The sequence below is a fragment of the Parasteatoda tepidariorum genome, chromosome 12, assembly GCF_982258835.1.
Source record: "Parasteatoda tepidariorum strain Cologne lab strain chromosome 12, Ptep-v5.0, whole genome shotgun sequence".
In the NCBI taxonomy this organism is placed as follows: domain Eukaryota; kingdom Metazoa; phylum Arthropoda; class Arachnida; order Araneae; family Theridiidae; genus Parasteatoda; species Parasteatoda tepidariorum.
Window position 1 is genome coordinate 18877471 of NC_141766.1, and position 25889 is coordinate 18903359.

General features: G+C 32.7%; 1 protein-coding gene across 1 annotated transcript in view; it reads left to right on the forward strand.

Moving 5' to 3' along the window:
* Window positions 1–25889, forward strand: part of rdgC (retinal degeneration C) — a 68762-nt gene that overhangs the window by 39892 nt on the left and 2981 nt on the right. The window contains exons 8-14 of the mRNA XM_071188287.2: window positions 4186–4222; window positions 5954–6103; window positions 9543–9611; window positions 13166–13351; window positions 17431–17576; window positions 22649–22755; window positions 23972–24141. Of these exons, the coding sequence (XP_071044388.1) occupies window positions 4186–4222; window positions 5954–6103; window positions 9543–9611; window positions 13166–13351; window positions 17431–17576; window positions 22649–22755; window positions 23972–24141 (865 nt within the window). The remainder of the gene's footprint in view (window positions 1–4185; window positions 4223–5953; window positions 6104–9542; window positions 9612–13165; window positions 13352–17430; window positions 17577–22648; window positions 22756–23971; window positions 24142–25889) is intronic.

Sequence of the window (25889 nt, forward strand, 5' to 3'; positions counted from 1 at the left end):
GCATTTGATTCAACACAACCTTTCTTAATTCTTGATTTATATTGCAACCTATCACACACAGACAAAAAATTTTAAATGAAATTTTTTTTTAAAGGACTACAACACTCACAAGACAAGAAATCGAACATGAAGTTAGGAAGCATTTTAACAAACGTCTAAATTCTTTCAAGAAATGGATGACAAAATAGTTTTTTTTTAAACTTTTATAAAGATTCACATTTAAACTTAATACACGTGAAAAGGGATGCAAGAGAAAGATAACTGTAAAGGTGATAAGAAGATAATCATAAGAAAATAATTATAAGAGGAAAAATTACGTTGAAGGGATCGTTATTTTTAAAAACAAATTCAAAAGTGTGAAAAGGTAGATACAAAGAATACATATATATATATATATATATATATATATATAACGGTGAAACACCGAAATCTGGAGAATGTCAACATTCACGTAGTCGCTTGGTGTATGTCCGAAATATTTGCTAAATACCCTTATTTCTGACTCTCACCGGTGAATGTCAGCAATCACATAGTCGCTTTGGTGAATGTCCGAAATATTTGTTATATCTAATTTTATATTAATTTATTCGTTAATATTATTATATTTATTTGATATATTTATATAGATTCTATATTTGAATACTTACTGACGATAGATTAGAAGAAACATCAGTGTTTGGGGTATCGGGCAAATGTATACCGGGCAGTGGCACTTAACCTTAAAAAAACATCAGTGTAGGGTATACCGAGCAAATGTTTACCGGCAGTGGCCCTCAACCTCAAAAAAACATCAGTGTAGGGTATACCGGGCAGTGGCACTTAACCTTAAAAAAACATCAGTGTAGGGTTAAAATATCGAATAAATGTAATTAATTCACGAATAAATTCGTATTAAATCGAATGTAATAAATATTTCGGACATTCACCGAAGCATATCTGTGATTGTCGCCATACACCGATGAGGGTCCGAATGTACAAGAATGTAATGAAATATTTGATCTTTCACCGACGTATTTGGTGTTTGTCGACATTTACCGGTGAAAGTCAACAACCACCGATTTCGGTCTTTCGCCGTGACATATATATATATATATATATATATATATATATATATATATATATATATATATATATATATATATATATATATATATATATATATGTAATAACAGGGCTACATCTCTGTTATCATTGGTGTATTCATACTAAGAAATGCAGTCAAAACCATAATAAGTTATCAAAAGGTTTATTAACAGGTATGCTGGTGGTTATAACAGTTCACATCCGCCCTCCCCAAGGGAGGGGGTGTGGACGTAACTCCGGATGGTTCCGACAGATGTTTTGTGGAACACGTTATTCAGCAAGAGACATGCGAAAACATTCTCTCTCGCATTAAATAGTACAGAGATTGGTGTAATTAGGTTACAGTCGTACATGCCATTGTAACTCTACGCACTATGGAAAATCATTTAATGCTTCCTAATATGGAAGTGAAAGAGGGACAAGATTCTAAAAATAACTCCTCCTTTCAAATATAAATCTAATTATTATTCAATGGTATGTTTTCAGCCTTGAATTCCCAAAATAGAATAGCTCTACGCTTACTCTTTAACAAAGACATTTTATGAAACCGAAAGAGTTTTAATTCTTTTATTAATACAAAAGTATTTATTATTTTTGTATTACATATATATAGTAAAAATTAAATAAAAATTGTACTAACTCATCAGCGGCCAACAACAAAAATACCTATGAACGAAACAAGGTACAGGTTTTCGTTATACATATATATGTGATGATTTGAAAAGTATTATTATTTTTTGCACGGTCCCTGACTTTATTTCTTATTAATCATTTTGTGTTCCGTGTATTCCCACCCATATTTCAAGTAAACTTTTCTGTCTTAGAAATTCCACCTTTTAAGTAGTTCTTTAGAATCCCTAAGGAATAACGTGCATTTCATTTCGTCATGCAAACCGCTTTCTTTAAGGTTGGTTATACAACGCATTTTTGCCTAACTTTGTCAGCTTTTGGTCAATGAATTTTGAAATGATCCAATAAATCTTATTATTAAAACCATAACAAAAAGCTCACTTCGAATTGTTTATTTCGGGTTTTATTTTATTAACAGAAGTAAAGAATATGGAAATTACTTTTCCTAAAAATAGCGACTATGAAAGTAAATTCAATTTTCATTTCTCTTCTTATATTTTAAGAATTATACCTTTGTAAAAGCGCTTTCGTGAAATAAGTAGTAACTTGATCAAAAAACGCATGGTTTGTTCTAAAGTATTTTAATATCTGCTCAAAACAATTAAAGAATATTGAGGTTGTGGGTTGATATTACACCTGGAGAATTGTTAAAATGATTTATACATTATCGACAGACGTAGTAAGCTATATGAGATAAAAATGACATTTGTTTGGGAGAAAAAAAAGGCGTTTTATTGCTCATTCAGATACAAAAGGAAAAAAACACAATTTGTGCATATGAGAAAACAAATAAAGAAAGGTGTTTCCGTAAAAGAAAATCATTTTTAGTGGGGGTGTGTGGTTTCCCCAAACGGCCAAAAACATTTAACACCTTTGAGACATGGAGTCAATGAGGTTATTAATGAGGGGCTGGAGTATTCTGTCTCACTGCTCCAGAAAAGCTCTTTCCAATTCTTGGAGAGCTTGTGGAGATGGTGGGCGTCCACCAATTCGTCTACCTAGAATGTCTCAAACTTGCTCGATTGGGTTCATGCCCGGCAAACACTCTGGCTAATCCATTCGTATAATTCCTTCCTCCAAAAGGAATTCATTCACCAAGTTAGCACGATGTGACCGGCAATTGTGGTTTATAACATGAAGTCATCTCCAATCGCTGCAGCGCACAGTGGGCCAGAAGACCATGATTTTTGGCCAAAAGTCAAAATTAAATTTTCAACTAAAATATGCGTAGACAGTTTCAATATCGCCCAAATTAAGTATTCATAATCATTTCAAACATTATAATTTACTTTTTGGACCGACGAGAGTAAAATGTAGTGAAAAATATGTTTAAAAAAAATTCTTTCAATGTAACTTTTAAATTCATATTTCAGAAATATATATAGGAATTTCACCCTACTGTTACATTTTTATCATAGTATTTAAACTGAAATTATAGTACAATTTTTCAATTTGTTGGATTTGTTAATACTCTTGACAAACTTATAGTTTACATCTTATCATTTCACATTTTACAATATTTGACTCACTTTCGAAACTTATCTCCAAAAAGTTCCACGAGGTAATTAGCTAAACTTTTTTTTGTTGTCTTCTTTGATGCTTCTTCTTTCGAAAAAACCTGCCCCATTTTGCAAAGGTGGACTAAATATACCGAAAAACAAAAATTATGCGTTTTTTCATGTTTTCGCGTTATTTTGTAATTAATTAGCGTTATTTTGTGATATTACTTCGGAAATATAATTTGCTTTTCATTTTTAATATAAAATTACGAAAATTATTGTATTTTCATTGCTATATTTAATTATTTAAGCGTACTTTATTTTTTTTTTTAATTTCTGCTTGCCCTATTTCAGCCGCCATTTCGTTTTTTTTCCTTGTATTTTTAGTGTATTTCAAAATTTCAACTATGAATTTAATTTACCTGCACATAAAAATCCCCAAATTTTGAAACAAATTTTATCGAAAGATTAATTTTGGCCACGAAACCTTGGACGCTGGCTCACTGTGCAGCGTAAGGGACTACAATAGGTCTCAGGATCTCATCCCTGTATCGGTGGCCGGTTAGAGCTCCATTTCGAATGATATGGAGATCGGTGAGTCCATCAATGGATTACAGAATTCCACTAAGGTACACTATTTGTGGACAAACTTTTAAACAAATTATGAAACTTTTCTGAAATATAACGTCGATTTCTAAGCAAGACACGTACGTTTAGATCTCCTCTATTTTTTTAATTGACTGTTTAAATCGTTGTTATTTTGAGAACACTAGTTAATTTCATTTTATTTGGCCATCAGTTTATAATATTCAAGATTTCTGGCAGATAGGTAAAAAAAGAAAGAAAAAAAGCAAAACTTTAAAGAACAAGCTGTTCAGAGGAGGGTTTTCAGTTTTTCAGTCTATAAAAGTGAAGAATAAAAAAGATTTCTTACATTTGTAAATTTCATTAACACTTTTTGTTTTCTTTATAGATATGGATTTTTGAAAGAAGTTATGGTGAAGTACAAAGTAAGTAATAAATGAAAATTGAAATAGTAATGTAAATCATAGTAATGTTATGTAATTGTAACTCATAGTAATGTAATGCAATTGTAACTCGTGGTAATGTAATGTAAATAACGCAAAAAAGTTTTTTCCTAATTATTGAAGACGAATTCACTTAAAACACTATAATTCTTTTAAATGTAATGATAGTTAAAAAAAAAGTTAAATTTATTAAAATAAGAAGGAGGCACCAGTGCAATTACATTAAATATAAAATCTTCCGAAAATCACTTGGCAGTTTTTGTTCAACCGCTTTAGATTTTGAAAAATATGAAAATTTTCAAGTTATATAATGCCAAATAAAGCTAATTTTAAAAATTTCGATTTTATTATTGTCAAAAGTTCCTTACTTGAAAGAAAACTTTCGGGTGTGGTTGACACCCTAATTCTTTAAAATAAATTAGTTTTAATCACCAAAACTTACAAATATTTATGAGTTTTGAGAACCAAGTCATATTTTTATGTATTTGCATTAGATCAAAACACAAGATCATTTCGGAAAAATTTTCCAAGAAAAAATTAAAAGTTCGAAGTAATATAGTTTGAAACCATGTTGGTGCCCAAGTCAAAATTCTTGATGGTTCCATCAGAAAAATTATGATGGTTTATGTTGGTTTCAGTGCGATGGTCCAACATCATTTGATGCTTACCATCATCCAACATTTTGCACTACGCGCCCATGGGTTTTGATATTCCATCATTTCATGATGGAAAATGCTACTTTAATACTATGATGGTTAACCATCAAGTTGGTTCAACTATACATTTCCATGATGGTATAATACGAATTCTTGCTGTTTCTCAGGAATATACCATCAAAACAATTTGGCTTTTTTTGTAGAACCATCATAAATCAGTCCGAAATTCCTACGTTTGGATGATGGCTGTCCATGATCATTTCTAGGATACTATGATGGAAATTCGTGAAGGTGCATAATGGTATAACAATGCATGTCGATGATGGTTTAATAATAATTATTGTTGGTTCATCATGAATATACCATTAAAGCAATTTGCTTTTTTTATGTGTGCCCATCAGAAATTAGACTGAATTCCTACATTATGGTGATTTATGATCGCTCCAACATTTGATTTCTAAGATACTATGATAGAAATTTCTGATGGTTTAACTTGAACAAACCATCAAAACAAGTTGCTATTTGTACGTTGGACCATCATAAATCACTCCGAATTTCTACATTGGGGTGATGGCTACTTATGTTGGATACCATCAAAAATATAATGGTCCATGATGGAATTATTGATGGTTACCATCAAGATTGTGTTAGTCCATCAATGGAAAACCATCAAATATTTTGACTTGGGTACAAAATATTTAGACACCAAATGTGAACAATCCAATATACTCATGAGTTTAAATCCCCTAATTAATTTTTTACACAACGGGCCTTACAGCTGCCCATGCAGATTAATGATCACGCAGGGTAGTTTAATGAAAAACTGGAAACTTGTGAAAATGAAAGATGGAATTAGTTACTATCGACTAAAAATACTTGTAAATCTCTGTGTTACAAACAATCAACTGAATTCCTAATTGAAGTGAAATGAAAGCCTTTGGAATTTCCTTATAAAATATTTATCGCCATTTTTTTTAAATTTTTCTGGACTGTGACCACACAGTGGAAAACTTAAGAAATAAATGTCCTCCAATGTTTCTTTTTTTTTTAATTCCAGGACCATGCGGCTGAGATACTGCGAGCTGTAGAAGATTTATATGGTTGGCTTCCTCTTGCAACTGTCATCGATAACAAGATATTTGTTGTTCACGGAGGAGTATCAGACACGACGAATTTAAAAGACATTGCTGAAATGGACAGACATAAGGTTTGAAATTTGTTGTATCAGTATCCGGGGAATAATTTACACCACATTTTATATTTTTACTATTTTTCTTCAATGTAATAATACTAAGAGTGTCCCTGTTTCTCTGGTACGGAAAAAGGCGAGAATGCATTTCAGTCCTATTTGTCTTCAGAGTTATTTTCAAAGGATCAGACAAATGTATGTATTTAAATGCACCGTTCTTTATAAACTTATGCTTGAGCCGCTATGGCTCAGGGGATAGAGCGCTCCCTTTCCAATGCGGTGAACCAGGTTCAAATTCCAGTCGATACGAATTCCGCATCCGGCTTGCGCCAACCACAGTGCTGACGCGAAATATCCTCATCACGGATAATGGGTTAGAATCCCCTTGCCTTTCTCATGGTCTTCCTCTCCATGTAACGCAAATGCGGGTTGACTCCATCAAAAAGCACGAAGGCAAATTTCTCCCAATACTCGAGCCAGGAGTTCCCTTGTCTTCTGGATTGGATTCAAAATTACGAGGCTACGGAGTTGAACATTAGTAGTAGTAAACCCATAAAATTGGGTCGACTGTTCAACGACGGTTATAAAATAAAATAAAACTTATGCTTGTGGAGTTTTGGATATAGAGCGCTCGCCTCCCAATGAGGTTAATCGGGTTCGAATCCCAACGATGGCTTGTTGATTCGAACATCTCACCCGGCTTGCACTGACTACAGTGCTGACATAAAATATCCTCAGTGATAGACACATCATGGGTTAAAGTCCTCTTGCCGTCAGACTAACCATGGGAGGTTTTCGTGATTTTCCTCGCCGTGTAACGCGAATGCAGGTTAATTCCATCAAAAAGTCCTCCACGAAAGCACATTTCTACCAATACTTGATCCAGGAGTTCTGGGTTGGTTCAAAATTGGCTATGGAGTTCAACATAACATTAGTGGTCGTAAACTCAAAATTGAGTCAGTTGTTCAATGACGTTTATAAAGCTTGTACATTCAAAATGAACAAAACTAAGAATATCACTATGTTGAAAATTTGAGCTTGTAGAACAAAGCTAATTTCGGATTTGAAATACCCTCACCTGAATTAAGTAATGTCAAGTACTTGTATAAAAGTAACAGAAATTTCGTTCACCAGTATTATCTAGCTTCCAAAGCTTAGTATAAACTCGGTTTTCTAAGACGAAACGTATAAACGTAACATTTATACGTTCTACCCAGACATACTGCTGTATTATCTGGAGCCCCTATTATAATAAGAAGAACAACAGAGCTGCCAACTTTCTACGCTTTTGTTCTTCTAGTGTTATGTTTCTATGTTCTAAGTTCTTGTTTTAATGTTTGATTCCTTGTTTGTTTTTAAACTTTAATTTCTACGCCACAACATGTAAATAATTCAAAAGTTCATATGAAACGTCCTTTTGGTCATCCTCTTTCGTGGTGAGAATTTTAAAAAAATGATTGAAAAATCATCGAAAAATTCTGAGAGATTTAGTTTTTAATTTTCTACCAATTTATAAAGTTCGCAAATTCAAAATAACGTTTTCTTTATCATAAAACAACTTATCCTCATGCTGTTTCTACATTGAATAATGGTTAGAATGTCTTGTTTATTATTTTTCTATAAAGTTCTAAACGATATGACTGATTATTCTAGCATTTTTAGTGTTAGCAACTTTTTTCGCTTTCGGAGATAGTTTATGCGAATGGTACTTAAGTTTATGTTATAATGTATGATTCCTTTAGTAAATTTGATTTATTTTCCAACCAATGCATATGAATGATTTAGAAGTTAATAAATAAAGCTACTTTGTTCACTCATTGTGAGGCTTTTAATATGTTTCTTATAAACGTCGTTGAACAGCCGATCCAATTTCTGGGTTTACAACTACTAATGTTCAACTCTGTAGCCTTGTAATTTTGTACCCAATTCAGTAGAGGATGGGATTCCTGGATCAAGTATTGGGAGAAATTTGCTTTCATGGAAGACTTTTTGACGGAACTAACCCGTATTTGCGTTACATGGAGAGGAAGACCATGAGAACCTCCCACGGTTAGCCTGACGCCAAGGGGACTTTAACCCATAATCTGTCTCACACTGAGGATATTTCACGTCAACACTGTGGTCGGTGCAAAGCAGATGTGGATTTCGTATCCCAGCCATCGCTGGGATTCGGACCCGGTTCACCTCATTGGAAAGCAAACTCTTAAAATGTTGGCAAAATCAACACAAATTTTTAAAGCTTTTGCTTTTGATTGTCAACTGTTCTAAATAGTATTTCTCAAAAAGCGTTGAAGATGGCATCCTGTATTTTCAGTATGATTTAGTTTTCTTTAAAATGTCATCATGTGGCAAATGAAAAAAATATTTGTAAGCTCATTTAGTAAATATAATTACATAAATATTTTTTCCTTTATTCAGATTTATATAGATGGACTTCTAAAACCCTTAATATTTTTAATATGTCTTTTGATGTTTTTCAAAAATTATGTCCTAGTATATTATATAATATTTACTATTTTTTGGCTCATTTAACATCATTGTAATTGGATTTTTTATCTGTAGCGTAATTTTGCATCTTGTTATTAAAATAAAATAGAATTAATAACTCATTCAAAGTATGCGATAAATGTATGCTCTTGTAGATTAATTCGAAAGTCAGAGTTAGATAATTAGCAAAAAATTTACAGCTGAGATATTTGAAAAATATCGGTAAAAAATTCCCATAAGGAAAAAATAGTTTCGTTTGTTATAACTTTTTTAAAGTTGTTATTTGAAAATTTAAATTTTTCGTTTGGTAATGTTATAAGAACGCAAAAAACTGCCTAAATTCAAAAGATAATATTATTAACCCATTGAAATATAATTTATTCATATATCAGACTAAGAGGACAGCCAAATTAAAAACAGGTAGAAAGATTAAGATTACATTAAATATGATTGCTTTTTATTCTTTTATTTAGTCGATTAGTTTAATACTACATAAAGTTTAGTATAAAACTACATGAATATTTTCATGATGTGGTAGTTATCAATGCATGATCTTTTTTCTTCGAAATAGACTAATAGCAGCAAAGTTTACCACCACTTTTTATTTATTTGAAATAAATGCATGATACCATTAAGTAAATATTTAGAGAACACGAATGTTTCGTCGAAATAAATTTCAAGATATTAAAAAAGAATTAGTTATCAATTTTTTATCTTTTTAATATAAACAGGTGATTGGGAAAGAGAGTTTCAGCTATTTGTGGGTTAAATAAAATATTCTGCAACCTATTATTATAAATACGAATGTTTTGCAGAAAGAAATTTTAAGAAATCGAAAAAGAATTAGCTGTCAATTTTCATCTTTTTGAAATAAGTAGGTGAATGTGTACGAAAGTTTCGGCTATTTATGGGTAAAATAAAATATTCAGCAAACTATTATTGTAACTACATCATTTTTATTAATTTTCAGTTTTTCACTGTTTTGAGACCGCCAGTCAGTGAAGGTCAATTAGCTTATGAACCAGTGGAATGGAAAGAAGTAAGAAATTAAAAACTCTATTTAGTTTTTATTTGTTAAAAATTAAAAACCCTAATTTTGTCTAAAGACATAAAATAAAATAACCTTTAATTTTAATATTTGTATTTTTTATGTATGATTGTTGGAACCTTAATAGTGGCAATGCTGCTGTAAAGATGGTATAACGGAAGTGAATAACGTCGCTTCTTAATAATTACATTACCTTAGAACAAATGGACTCTACCAAACTTACGCGCATGTGCACTAACTAGAAGATCTTGTGTTAGCTGGCTCTCTGTTTTTGAAACAAAAATAACAGAGTTCGCTAAAGATTTATCTGTAAATCGTATAGTATCATCAAGAAGCTTGCGATGAATCTGCAGAACACGATAATCAGTATAAACGACATTTCGAATGACGACTTGATATTTGAAGTAGGATCTGCTTCAGGAGGTTACCATGGTCAGATGAACTTTGAAAAATGGATAATTGAGAAACTTTTGCCAAATTTTCCTCCGAATTCAGTCATCATTATGGATAATGCAGCTTACCATACAAAAGTATAGAATTCTGTACCAACTGAAAGTTCTGCCTGGTTAAAAAAAATCAAATTCAACGTAAACAAAAAGAAAAAAATTCAACAAAAAGTACTTCAAATGCACCCGTCGAAAACAAATATTACATTGATGAACTTTTAAAAGAACACGGGCATGATATTTTACGACTCCCCTTATAGTATTGTGATTTAAATCCTATGGAATTAATTTGGGCTGATAGAGAAAGAAATGTGACGATATGAGTTCAAAACGTCTTCAGAATTCTGCGGCAGAAGTCATACAAAATATTGGAAATGAGAGATAGAAAAAGCAATTGCTCTTTTATCTCATATATTTAAGATATATTGAGTTATACTAGGACATACTGATATACGTTAAGATATAGCATTGCTATTCGATATCTTTCTATCTCATGTTGAAAACATAGAAAAAAATTGTTAGAAAACTGACGGAATTGTTGAAGAGTTGAGGAAAATATTTCTTTTTTCGTCAATTCTGATTCTGACACTCCGCGCTACTACTAGTGGTAGTTGTGATGATGAAATTTAATTTAATTTTGTACCTTGTAGATAAATTATGAATGCTTGCAACGTTCATTTTTAAAAGCAAAGTATGTGCTGAGTACTTTTTCTTAAATTTTTTAAAAATGTAAATGAGGTATGACCTAATCAAGCAATCCAGATAAGTCTCTAATTTATATCTAATTTTTAATCATTGTATTGGAAAAAAGGAAATTTTTAATAAATAAAATTTTTTCATTAATAAAATAATTTAAATCAGGCTTCTTCATTATTGTAAAAAATATATCATATTTTTTAATATATACGATATATATTTCACAGAAAAAAATCTTAATAATAATTTTTGTAAATAATACATTATTATATAATACATTTTGCATTAATGATTTTTATTTTTGAAAAGCATTTTTAAGTTGTCAAATCCAATACTGTTAAACATATCTTTACTGCAGATTTTTTACATTGTTTTAGTTTGTGTTTTACTATTTTCTTAGAATTTAATAATTTTGGATGTATTATAATTCTGATTTAAGTACAGAAAGAATTTTTTTTTAATATAGTGATTGGATAGGGTACTAGTGATAAGAGAAGGAATTATATGATGGGTTCAGCTAAAAACTAAGTTCTTTTTTCCAATGCCCACATAGAGAATGACCTTCCGTCATACAAGCATCTGAAGGCCGGATTTGTTGGCCACTCTTTCAGGGGCACCATACCAACGTTGAGCCCACAGTAAGGATAGATAGTACAGAGAATGAAAGAACATCCATGCCTTTCCCGGGATTCAAACCTAGAACCTTTCTGATGCAGGGTCAGTTCCCTGACCCCTATACAGGCTGGTTGGCGCTATAAACAAAGTCATTTTAATAATTTTAATGTGTATTTTCACTTCTTTTTAATAACAAATAATTCGAAGTGTTTTTTTCTAAAATAAAAATAAAAACAATATAAATTCTTTATATGGAAACGTTAAATTATAGAATTAAAAAAGTTAATAAATAAAGAATTCGCTATTCAAAATTGTAGTGTCATTTCATTTACTGCTATTCCCCAAAAATAAATGAGAAATGTACATTTCTGTTTTAGAATTTTCTATTTTAAATTATTTTCCTTAAAACTACAAAATTAGTAACTGGAGAGAATTTCCGATCACATAAAAATATTGATCCTAAATATTACTAGAGATAACTTAAAATGACAATTAAAAATACTTTACTCTATCAAATTTATTTAACGTTAGAAATTAAGATTGCTGTGAAATAAAAATTTTCTCAGGATTGCTTCTCCCAGTATCGTCGGATACCGCGTGATGAAACCAACTCCTACTAAATGAGTAGACTTCCCAACCTTAGATCGATGAATACCAGGAAATAAATGCTGCCCAAATCTGACTTCGTTCAAAATGATAAAAAAAATGACTCAAAAACCTCCATGATTAAGGTTACACATCCTACCATTATCTCCATTCACCAACATCTCCATTATCCCTATTTCCGCTACAAATCTACTTACCATTTACGAATTGTAGCAAAAAAGGTTTACCTAAACCCAAAAAATCTCAAGATTAATTTTTCTACATTTTTTTCTTGAATTACTTAATAAAGTTTTAAGGCAACAGTAGTTTAAAATTTATTTCATCATCATTAGCATTACAAACCGGGGCAGCCTTTTCCACGGTTTATCTGCGCATTTCTCTTTGTCGGAAGATCTAACCAGTTTAATATGTAGTGAAGCTACCACTACAACTAAATTCGATTTGAACACGCCTACCTCTACAGAAACTCCCACTTCGATGTGAACACGCCTAGTTTGATGGATGTTAAGCAGTGAACTTGCAATTTGTGACTGTGACATTGTCCTCCTCGCTCTGTTGATACTCAGTCTCGATTGGATACAACGGGGGCCTTTACACACTTGACTGCTAATAGCAACACAAGAGCAACAACCGTCACCTTAACAGCCTCTCAAGCAAGCACACCAAGATCGGTGATCTTAATACAGCTCTCCCGGCCTCTCTCAAAACAGAAATGAATCAACTGGTGGTATCCATTCATCAAATTCTATCAAAGATAAAATCCTGATGGGGGATTACTGTAGCCCACTAAAACTATTAAATTCAAGTTCATTAGTATATAAGACATGTTAACTCGATTCTAACTTGCGTACCTTCTGATAGATGAAGGTTGACAGTGTTGGTAGCTCTTTCAATACAAATACCCTGATTGTTTTTAAATCCGCTTTAATGAGTCCAGTCATCCTTTTCTTAGAAACATATTAATTTACTTTAGTTTCAAATCGAATCATTTGTGTCATAATATCTGAATTTTTAAAAAAAAAATTTAATCTATGAACCTTAATTGGTGTGTTATTCGGTAATTGTGTGTAATGACATAAATATCCAAAAAATGTATTTCTTTCCCTAATCAATCCTTAAATGTTTTATTATAGTAATTTACTGTTACTTAATGCTAATTTACTTATTTAGGATATTTTCCAGATTGTTGATCTACTTTGGAGTGATCCAAGACCTCAACCTGGATGTTATCATAATACATACAGAGGAGGTGGATGTTTTTTTGGACCTGAAGTAACGCAAGCTTTCTTAGAGCGTCACCATTTTAAAATGTTAATTCGATCACATCAATGCAAGTCTGATGGTTATGAATATTCTCACAATGGTCAAGTAATTCGATTTTATTCTTTTAAAGCAACATAAAAAGCACGCAAAAATCACTAAACACATCTGAGCACTTCTCTCTAAATACTGCCGAATTTCCGTAGTCTTAGGAAATATTTTTTCTGATGATAGCGAAGGTTATGTATAAATATATTAATAATTTCGAATTAAAAGAATTTTTTTTTTAACGTCAGGCACTGAACTTTCGTTCTTCTCCTCGGAGGATGCTGGAAGTGTTGCTCATTTAACGTTACCCAGTAGGCTAACGTTACCTAAGTTACGGAGGCAAACAACATTACCCACGTCACACTGCCACATATACCCGTTCATAGGGTGGGATACATTCACACAACAGAGAACAATACACAAGGAGGGAAACATCCATGCCATGAGAGGGATTCGAACCAGCAGTCACTAACTTCACATTCAGGTACACAGACCACTCGACCACCTGGTCGGCTAAGAATTTTGTTCATATTAATAATTTAAAGAGATATATAAATGGATTGATTGACGAATAGTTATAGCCTGAAGTTAAATAAAAATTTTATATTAATTTTATTTGTTTAAAAATGTTCTGCTATAATTCACTGCCACTGGAGGGTCTGCGGTAGAACTTTTATGTATGTATAGAAAATTAAATCATTATCTAAATCAAATAATTATTTAGCATTTTGTTCCTTCATAAACGACGTAATCTTCAAAGAAAATAAATCCTTATCATTTTCATTCCCTTGCATTCTGATCATCTAGTCCAGTGTTTCCCAAAGTGTGGGACGCGTACCCCCAGGGGTACGGGAACAGTTTAGCCGGGGTACGCGTTCTTATGCGAAAAATCTTGCAACAAACGAAAGTTTCAAAAAAATTTAGTTAAAATAAAAGCTAGCCATGAAAATTTACGATTAAGTATTTTTCTATTGGCTATTTTTTGTAGAGTTAACAGTTAATAATCAGTGGTGTCAACAGCCAGTTGTGATTTTTAACTTTTGTGCAATTTTTTTACAGTAAAAAATACATTCATTTTTTTATTAGTGGTACGCAGAGATAAAGAAATTTGGGAAGGGTACACTAAAGTCATAAGTTTGGGAAACACTGATCTAGTCGTTCAGAATTATAGCGTTGCATTATTTTTAATGCCTACTTGGCGATAATTTCATTCGCCACAGAATATCCCTCTCAGTGACTTTGGGTACCCGAAGAAACGATATAACCATTATATTAGAATAAGTTAAAAGAATTACACAAGAAATGCAAAAAATAATTAATATAATCGTAGGAGATACCGTGAATATAACAAAAATTATTAAATGAAATTTTTCAAAACTAAATATAAACATACACAATTTCATAAACAAATCTTTAATGAATTAATTGGCTATGAATGTTTCTAATTTTTTTGGAAATCTGTCATGTCTGACAGATTTTGTGCGTGCAACAACTTATTGTTTGGCAAGCGTGTTTGCGTCCGTTGGTATAACTGTTTTTGATTTCTTCTTTTAGAACAGTATCTTTTAAATAAAAGGCGAGTTTCAGTCAAAAACCATTGTTTTTCAATCATTCAGTTCAATATAAATGATTTTTTCTCTTTTTTTGAATATTTTCTGTGGACCAGAGTAATGGTGATTGAACGCCATCGGCCAGAAGATGAACAAGGAAGCAAGTTTTTAAATTAAATGCGCATAGTATTTTTCTTCGCAATGTACTTTTGTGGCAGTCGGTGTCAATTGTTGCTTATGACTTCGTAATTGCGAAATGAATTTATGACTAGATGTTTTTGTGTTTTCAAACATGTCCCATGGTAAGTGTAATGGAGATTTCTATACGAGTTCAGCAGAAGAAAAATTTAAATCTTCTTTGATGGCAGTTCTTATTCCCTGTATAACTATTGGAATTGTTTCATGCCATCTGTCATTTTCGTGAGTTTTAAGTGCGAACTTTAGATGTCTGGGAAAACGTTCCACAATTCTGTTTAAAATCGGATGATGATAGGCTGTAGTCCGAATTTTTCTGGTCCCCAGTAAACTTCAAAATTCTCGGAACATACCCGATTCAAACTGCGATCGGCTGTCCAATGGAAGGACAACCAAATGCCAAATTTCGAAAATACCTATTTTTGTGTATAAATATTTTTAAGAAACTTCAAAACTTCTGCTTATAGATATTTTATTTTATAATCGTCGCTAAACAGCCGACCCAATTTTGGGTTTACGGCTAATTGCGTCCAACTCCTTAGCCTTGTAATTTTGAACCCAATCCAGAAGACGAGGAAACTTCAGATATCAAGTGTTGGGGAAATTCGCCTGCGTGGAAGACTTTTTGGTGGAACTAACCCGTATTTGCGTTACATGGAGAGGAAAACCACGAAAACCTTCCACGGTTGGCCCGACAGCAAGGGGACTCTAACCCATGATCCATCTACTAGTAAGGATATTTTAAGTCAACACTGTGGTCGGTGCGAGCCGAGAACGGAATACGCTTTGACCAACCATCGCTGGGATTCAAACCCGGTTCACCTCATTGGAAGGTGAACGCTCTATCCCCTGAGCCACCATGACTCATTCTAAGATATTTAGTCGAATTGAATTTTTTAAAACCTATCATCAGATTCCAATAAATTCCGGAGACGTTTACCAGATCGCACTGCATTCGGCCTGATAACAATTATTAAAGTAAATAAAATTAAAGTAAGTAAATGAAAGTAAATAAAATTATCCAAGTAAAATAAAATATTCTTTTGCAAATTTGAAAAAATAAATAAATGAATGAATAAACATTCTCAACCATTCAGAACACATTACTTAATATTTAGAACAGTATAATTACTTTCAGAACAATTCAGTTCTCTAAAATACATTTTTGCATTAAAATTAATTTGATCAAACAAATAATGATCAAGAAGCACTCATGTGAATTTCAGATGCAGCTATAAGTAGGTTTTTTTGAGTATGAGCAATGAATAGTCTTTTTGAAAGTAGATTTTCCCATTGTTTCGGAGTGACGCGTAATTTCACTTTTGATTTCAATTTTACGCATTCTAAGTTCGAGTGGTCACCATTATAAAAAATTAAATCATTATCTAAATGAAATAATCTCTGAGCATCTTGCTCTTTCATAAATGACACAATCTTCGAAGAAAACAATTCTTTATTATTTGCCTTTCCATGCACATGGCCAATCTAGAAAAGACATTCTGATTATCTGGTCGCTCTGCTCTAAGGTTTTATTATTTTGAGAGCTGACTTGGCGATAATTTCATTCGCCACACATGCAAAATCAAAGAAGGTAATAATAAATAAATAAACCTGCTTAGTCAACTCATAACAATATAAATCTCTTTTTTTTAATACAAAATTAGGCGAATTTTTATTTAAAATTGAAGTGATAGATTACACTTATCCATTTAGTTTAAGTTACGACTTTTCATTAAAGGAACTTTCACGTCATTACAAAATGGCTCTTTTTCTAAGCATGTGAAAGGTTTTTTGGCAAGAAATGAGTTATTTATGATCAATATCTTCAAACCTGGTGCCATATTTAAACTTCAAACTATAGATAATGATTGATATCTAAATTATTTCATGGTCCCTGTTTTTTTTAATATATTTCTAATGATTTCATTAAACCTATTTTTGGTTCTGTTGGTCTTTAAAGCGAATTTAAAATAAATAAATATAACAACCTCTTAATTTAATCAAAAATGTGCTTACCATTTTTTTATCAAAAAAGCTCTTCTCATTTTTCAAAATGTGATTCCGGCATGTAAATAATTATAGCATTTTCTAATTTTTTTTTCCTCCTAGAATCTATAATAAAATAATAGCAATGAAAGCTTTAATTTTTGTATCATATTAACTTTCGATTGACCTTCGTATTATGAAAAATGTGGATAAGTTTTATTGAAAGTTTTTCTTAAAACAAATGAATAAATAAATAAAATAGTAATGCCCAAAAACCTAAAAGAAGAACTCTCAACTACACTTGACCCTACATTAACTCAAGCTTTCTTTTCATTTATTCATTGTTTTGATGGCAATTGTTTCAATAATTCCATCAGTTGTTATTCAAACCAAAAACTTATTTTTCAGGTTCTAACTGTATTTTCTGCTTCAAACTATTATGATACTGGAAGTAATAGAGGAGCTTATATAAAATTAATCGGTCCAGAACTGATTCCTCAACCGGTATTATATGTTAGCAACAAGCGGGCTAGACATGCTTCATTAAGACAAAGGTAAATTTTCTTTTACTTCATTCCTTCAAATAGTAGCCAAAAAATTCATTTCTAATGTTGTTTATAAACATATTATTCATACAGTATAGATGCAGAAATTTTACTCTTTTTGTAATAGATTTTCAGGGGATTGGACAAAAATATGGAAACACTTTTATACCATCTCTATGTAAATAATATTTCTTTTAACAACAAATGTTTTGACAGATGACAAACCTCTTGGCTAAATTGAAGGATCACGCTTGAATCTTTTTAGAAATGGTGTCATACTTACCCATGAAAAGTTAAGATCTACCAAAATGAGGAAAGGAAGTAATAACTTTTCTCCAGTTTTAATACCATCAATTTTGAAATCATCCTATAGGATTGCAACATTTACATTAGAATGCTTTTTCAATTATAGTAATATTGAAAATGGAAAGAAGCTTTTAACTTCCGATGCTCATCTTGGTGGATGAAAATTCTGCATGGGTAAAAGTGTCCCCATTTGTAAAAGCTTCAAACATGATCTTCCAAAGCATTTGCTACAATAAGAAAGATTATTTATAGTTTATCTACTGTAAGAACTTCCCCCGCCCCGAAGTCTGAGATCGTCTGCTGCTTTTGGAACAAGAATAGCGCATTTTAGGGAGGATAGCTTCTCTTCACTCTAGAGCTAACACAATAGACAGAAGAAAAATATTCCCTTTCTCTCGCCGACTCGAGCCAAAACCTGTCCTAAACAGTGACCCAACACCCCTACTGAAAATAGTCATGCCTCGATATCATAGTCACCACCACGGGTCCAAACAAATGGCTAGGGGACTTACTTTAGACAAACTATACATAGTATTGAAGTGCTTTCCTATTTTTATTACGTATATACGTTATAATATGCAGAGACTCCAACTATTTGAGGCTGTTGCGATTTTTTTTTTAAGTGGTAATGAACTAAAGCGGATATTTTTGATACAAGCAGATTTTTTAAGAAAGATCTTAAAAACTTAAGCATTTGTCTGCGTGACCTTAAATGAAGCTGCTCAAATTGATTGTGGTTAGAGGTGGACAAAATTCTTTTAATTCTAATTTTTAAAAATATAAACGAATTGCACCCTTGCTACCATTAGGAAAAATATTTTCTAAAACTACGGAGAATTCGTTATAAAGTTTGAGTGTCTGCAGTATGTTGAAAATGAATTGATATGAATTTGTTTTGACTACCAGGAAATATAAATAATTTAAAACTATTTATAAATGACTTGATATTCATGCTGTGTTATTTTCTCGATAAAGTCTGGCATACTGGTACAATATTTAAATTAATTTTCCACCCGGTCTCATCAAATTACTTTCCTGCTATCTTTCAGACAGAACCTTCCAAGTATCCATTCAAAATTGCAAATCATCAAAAAGAAATATCACAGCTGGAGTACCTCAGGGCAGCATACTTGGACGGATTCTATATATTTTATACACTGATGATTTTCATCATAAATACAAGTATTCACAAAGACCTCAAGATCCCGACCTTATCACAATATATTCACAAATTAAATGCAGATTTCTTTGACCAGACCATAAAATGCAATATGGTGATATATTCAACTTTGAAAACTACCAGATATTCAACTTTGAAAACTACATGAAAGATATAAAATTCAGACTAATAGCTGCTCACTTTACATCCGACGCCTTACATCACAATCATCAAAATAAAAAAGAGCCTCAACAAATTTCTTAATCACAGATCCACCTATAGCATCAGATTCAACAACAACACTATTGAAAGATCTATCAAGCGTTTCCCCACGTAGGCCATCAACCTGCATCCAGTTCTATAGCCACATATAAGCACACCGGACAAAAAATTAGTCACCCTTAGAGAAATCATGAGAAGCATAATTTAATACCGTGTGACACCGCCTCTGGATTTCATAACCGCCTGGATTCTGCTAGAAAGTGAGTCCACAAGGTTTTTTCAGGTACTTCGAATCCAGTATAAGACACTTGCTGAGGATTTGATCACGCAAACGCACAAAATTGCGAGGATGCTGATTTCAGCGTTTCGCCCGTTGTTCCAACATGTCCCACAAATTTTCAATGGGGTTCAAGTCAGGTGATTTTGCAGGCCAGTCGAGATGTAATTGAGTGTCTGAATTATCATAAAACCAGTTACATAGTCTTCCAGCCAGATGATCTTTGCTGTTGTCATCTTGAGAAATAGGGGTATCGACAACACACTCTTCATAAAGATGTTGACTGAAAAGCGACATCTAATCCTCCAGAATGTTAAAATTAACATGTTGGTTCATGTTAGTGGCCACCTAAGTGAGAAGGCTCAATCCATAATAAGAAAAACGCCCCCAAAACCTGACAGATCCACCTTCGGCTTGAGCCTGACCTTGCACACAGTCAGGATGAAATTTTTCATCTGCTCTTCGCAGCCCTCGACGACGTGCGGCATTTGAATAAAGGCAAAAACGTGACTTGTCAGACCACATTACATTCCTCCAGTCAGCAACTGTCTACGTTCGGTGACTTCTAGCCCACTGAGGCTGCGCAGCTTTAAGTACCTTTGTGAGCAATGACCTCTTACGAAATGTTCGACTCCAAATGTTCATTGAATGCAGCTCCCGTCGCAATGTTCTTTCACTAACAGGTTGTGATGGACCTCCATTTACTAACTGAAGCAATTCCTGTCGGGTTTGGAAGAGATTTTGATTGATAAGTCGTGAAACTCGTCTGTGGTTCTTTTCACGGAGGATCTTTTTTCAACCACTATCCTGATGTCGTCTTTTGTAACCACTGCTTGTAGACACGTTGAACAGTCCGTATCGAAATACCAACAAATCCAACAACTTCATTCACCGTATGGCCATGGGCACAGCCAATCAAATTTGTCTCTTTTTGCCCTCTTTCTGCCTCTTTTTGCCATCACATCCTTACACCTATCCATATTTACCCGCAGTTTCGGCTTCAAATAAAAATATCTCACTGATAACTATTTGCCTTTGATCACGTTGAAGCAATGTGCACGCAGTTGAGCACGTCACTTGACCACTGCGTCATCTAACGAAATCTAACGATTCATCGATGCTTGCGCACTAGGGTGACTAATTTTTGGTCCGGTGAGCTTAGTTTAAAAGTAAGCTGCTTTGTTTTATTTTTATTATTTTTATTTATTCAAGCAAAGTGCTTGAATCCCCCTCATAGCTACCACACTGCCTGCTGACCACAAAGAACTCACACAATGCTAAATAATTCACGATGGATGGGAAAGGGTGCACGGCTAGCATAACTAAAGAAGAAGATGCTGTGTTATTTCTGAGTATTGATTATATATATATATATATATATATATATATATATATATATATATATATATATATATATATATATATATATATATATATATATATATATATATAATACTCGTGCTTATCTCAATTTAATCATTAATTTATTACAACTTAAAAAAAATCCTTCGAAAAATGCTTAAAAATTTGCATACTGGATTCATGTGGCCTAAAATAAAAAAGGTGGTACATAATTGATGACCTCTCTTTTGTCGGGAAATTTCTTCCTGTTTTTGCACTGGTAGCAAAATTTATGTTATAAATATTTTTGATAATTTTTAACTTATAACTATTTTATTTAAAAGAGTTTGATTTCGCCCACCAAATGCATAAAAGGTGTCTCAAAACTATCGCAACAAATTTTAAGGGATTCAGCAGAGGGATTAAAAATTCAATGGTAACCTATGGATAGAAATATTGCACATTACTAATTAGTTCCTTACATTTTACATTATGTAATTTGGAACAAAATCAGACTCGTGGACTCCCCTTTGTGTGATCATTGTTATTCCCCCGAATCTGTGAACCATCTTCTCTTTGAGTGCAAAAAGTTCAATCTTTATCGTCAAGCATTGCACTCCTTAATCGGAGTTTTCTCTCCTCAGGTTTGACTAACACGAAAATCTCTTTCAAAACTTCATATTCTTTTTGAGTTTAACTAAATGATTCTGGTTCCCAATCTACAAACCTTACATATACGTCAATCCATCCAATTTTAAAATTTGGAACAGCGAAACCACCCTGATAGCCTCGGGGAAAGAGTGTGCACTTACGGGTGTCTGGTTTCTCAAAAGTCTTGGAATCACAAACTTTTGCTTTTGAATTCTCGGAAAACTGCAAACTTTGCATCGAATCAGTTTAAACCCCTTCTTCACTATCATTTTGTATCTTCACATTTTCATTATCAACTCAACCTCTCCAAAAGTGTTGGAACCACTTGTAAAAAATTTTGCATCGAATTAGTTGAAAGTTTTTTCACCACGATCATCTTGTATTTTCTCTTCACCATCATCATCAACTCAAGTCCCGCAGTGGACTGATCTTAAAGACACGATTTCTAGTAGAACACCGAAGTCAAGCATCATTGGCTTGCGGTCAGCAAGTGGATGGGTGACCACTTTGATTAGCCTGCGTAGGTACCGAGGGTGCTTGGTATCGGTCCTTCTTAAACTGTTCTACCTTAATGTGCTCGACTCACGCTCAGATCGTCGGGCTACCAAAGCAGGAGAGCCATCCCCTCTGCAGAGGCTCAAAATTGCGATGGCATGTCTTCGGATCATCCTCAGGGATGTTTCCCAGACGGTCGCCAATAGCCCATTGCGCAGCTCTATTGTGACGTAAATAAAGTACCTATCTACTTATCATGAACTCAACTCATCATCCTCAACTCTCTCACTGCACAGAGGATAAAGGCGAAAAGCAAGATCCTCTGCATTATCCTCAATTCAACTCCAGGTATTAATGCTAAATGCCTTAGCTTACGTTTGGATCTAAATTCATTACTGAATTTAAGCCATTGTTAAAGGCTTCTTAGTTAAAAACATATACGTTCAGCCGCTTTCTTTTCAAAAATGTACTTTTTGCATTATTTAGTAATTTGTAAATGAGAAATAATGAGTTATGTAATCATCTTATTTTAAGAAAGAAGTTAGTCCAATATTTCTTTCACCCGGTGATGTATTTTAATCCTGGGTACTCCATGTATAAGAAAGTTAATGATAAATTATTTTCTTTTAGGCAAGGAATAATGGAAAGATCAGCTCTGAGAGAACTAAAGAAGCACATATCATCAAAAAGATTTACTTTAATGGGAGAATTCAATAAGCGGAATAAAGCTATGGTTTGTAAGTATTTCAAAAAAGAAATATCTATGTAATACTTACGCATAGTTGCCAACTTTTCCTGCTTTTAGCATTGAATTCCGAATAATTGAAATGTTAGAAAAATATTGAAATTTGCTGGTCTTTTATCAACAGCAAGCAGCAATGGATTCGTTTAGGATTGTCTCGGAAAATCTAGTATTGCTCCCCATTCTTTTCATCCTGAACAATATCAGCAAAAACGATGAATGGATGCTTGGCCAAATTCTTCCATTCGACGAAAAATGACCACAAAACGCTCTCAGATTATAGAGCGTTCGCCTGCCAATAGGGTGAACCGAGTTCGAATCCCAGCGATAGCTGGTCGATACGAATTTCGCACCGGCTGGCACGGACCACAGTACTGACGTGAAATATCCTCAATGGGATACGAATCATGCATTAGAGTCCCCTTGCTGTCAGACTAACCATGGGAGATTTGCTTAGTTTTCCTCTCCTTGTAGCGCAAATGGGAGTTAGTTCCATAAAAAAGTCCTCTATGAGGGCAAATTTCTCCGAATATTTGATCCAGGTTAATTGGGTTCAGTATGACAAGGTCACGGAGTTGAGCATTAGTAATCGTAAACCCTCAATCGGGTCGGCTGTTCAACAACGGTTATTTAAAAAATAACCACAAAAACTCACTGCGCTGTTCTGCTCGCTTCCATGTTTAGCATTTTCATTGCTCCAGGGCTGAAAGTGAGACGGAAAAAAACATTTCACTGAAATGAGAGTATTTTTTTCTATTAACTATTCATGAATTTCTCATCATATTTCGGGAAAGAAGCAGTTTTACATATATCTTATTGTTGTAAAAAAAATCTTGGTAGTCGCAGATATTTTTCTCGAAATTAAATGTCTTTAGGAAAAGTTTTTGTTCTTTTTCGTCTTCACTTATAGTGCTCTCTCGAAAACTGGCTATATATTCTGATTTCTCCCCCGATTAATCGGTTAATGGTAACGCTATATACAGCATGGATATTGGTTAATCACTCTGCCATGCTTTATTTTAACTGTAAATATTTCTGACACACGTTTCAAAAGAGCAACCCCTATATTTACTTTAAACTAAAATGCTTGTTATATTATTTTTTTTATTATGATTGGTTTTATTATCTTTATTATTATAAGTTTCTTTTGATGAATTATTTTGCATTTCTTTCGTGTATTCTAAAACATTTTTAATATTTTTCTTCGAAAGCAACCATTTCATTAGCTGACTGGAGTGATGCTATGGAAAGTGCAATTGGCTTAGGACTTCCTTGGAGATTACTTTGTCACAAACTGGCAAAGTATGACAAAGAAACAGGACAAGTAGAATATACTACTACAATGGAAGACTATCACACTTATACAGAAGGACTTATTGAAGTAAATATACGTTAAAAGAATTTAATTTTTTCTGAATATTTTTTTTTTAATTTTCTTCAGTAAAAAGTTTTATTTCTACTCTACACATCACTAGTCTGGAGAAATTAAAAAGTTCGAACAAAAAACAAAAATCATACAAGAGTTGGGCAACATAAAGTGAAAAATAGGCTTAACTAACTTCTTAGAAACAGCTTTTTTAGCTGCAAATTCTTTTGGAGAATTTTAAAATGTGAAACTGTAAGCCAAATTTGAAAAAACAGGATTAAAGGCTCTAGAAATTTTATCGTTTTTACTCATGCAAGGTTTGCATTGATTAAAATAGGTGATGGAAAATAAAAATCTTCTTTCCTTAATTAATGTCACAAAACTAAAATTATTATTTTTATTGATATCTCAACTATATATCAAGCTTTCCATCTACTACGAAATTTCGATAGATTAAAACTATATTTTGCTTAGTGATGACAAAGGTTATGTATCAATATTTTAAAGCATTTGAAATGGAAGTTTTGTCCACCACGACATACTAGTAATTTAAACAAATATATAAACGGTCAAATAGGCAAACAGTCATGCTCGGCCGCTGAGCGGCCTAGGCACCCAGTTTTGTTTAAATAAAGAAGAAAGAATCAGTCATGTTCTTAATTCTGATAAAAGCTTAATAAATATTTTTCAGTTTTAATACCACTGAAGGAAGTATTTTTCAAAATCCTCAAAAGTTGCATAGTATTCCATAGATGCCAAAAAAATGCGACTGTTTTAAAATTCGGAACAATTCGGCCGATCAGTAACAACTTGACCGATTTCGCTGAACTTTTGAATTTTGAAACGCAAAATTATGTTCTTTAAATTGATATAAGAAATTGTTCAATTTTTTTTAAAACTATACTGGAGTAAGAAATAAAGAGAATTTGCAGACTTGGTCAATTATCTCTAGAACTACTGGACAGACTTTAGTGAAATTTGATATGTACATACATTGATACAATACAAAACAAATAACCATTCAACAATCGAAATACACACTCATGATCATGCGTAACACTCGTTGAAGTCGAATGGTACGTGCCATGAATCCTCAACCGCGTAACCTGGTGCAGTTAAGCTCAACATTCTAGTGAACAGAACACATTCAAGAACCTAATTGTCCGTTCTGCGAAAGTTGGTTATTCTGGACAGATGGTCACATTAATGTGACTGAAAGTTTTTTCCCTTCAAACAAGCTAGAATGACGTGATTTTTTTGCCAGTTTTCACTCTTTTCCGTTCTGTTCATCTCTAATATCTAAATGTGAAGTTTATAAGAATGATTTTGTATCTTTAAAGTGGAAGTTTTGCAGTTGCTTTGTGATAGATCTGTAACTAAAGTTTTCTATTTTTAGTTCATGAGAACTAAATCAATCTAGTCATCAAATTGTTACACTTTAATAAATTACAGCATAATTTACTTGATATAAAAGTGTGGTAAAAGTCTAAGTGCTTCAAACGCTTACGCGCTCAAAATTCATCAGACTTGCATCTGGAAAACAAAAGTGATTCGAAATAAAAAAAAAAACGAAAAATTTAGCAAAAGCGATAAGCAAAACTAAAAAATTCGCAGTAGTCGCAGTAGTCAATTTATTTAATTTTATTTATTTATTTATTTTGATGTAAATGAAAGTTTTATATCATCAATTCAGTTTCTTGAGATTACTCATTTAATACTGTATAATTTGTTGAAATTGTCATTTGTTGAAAACACTCATGGGG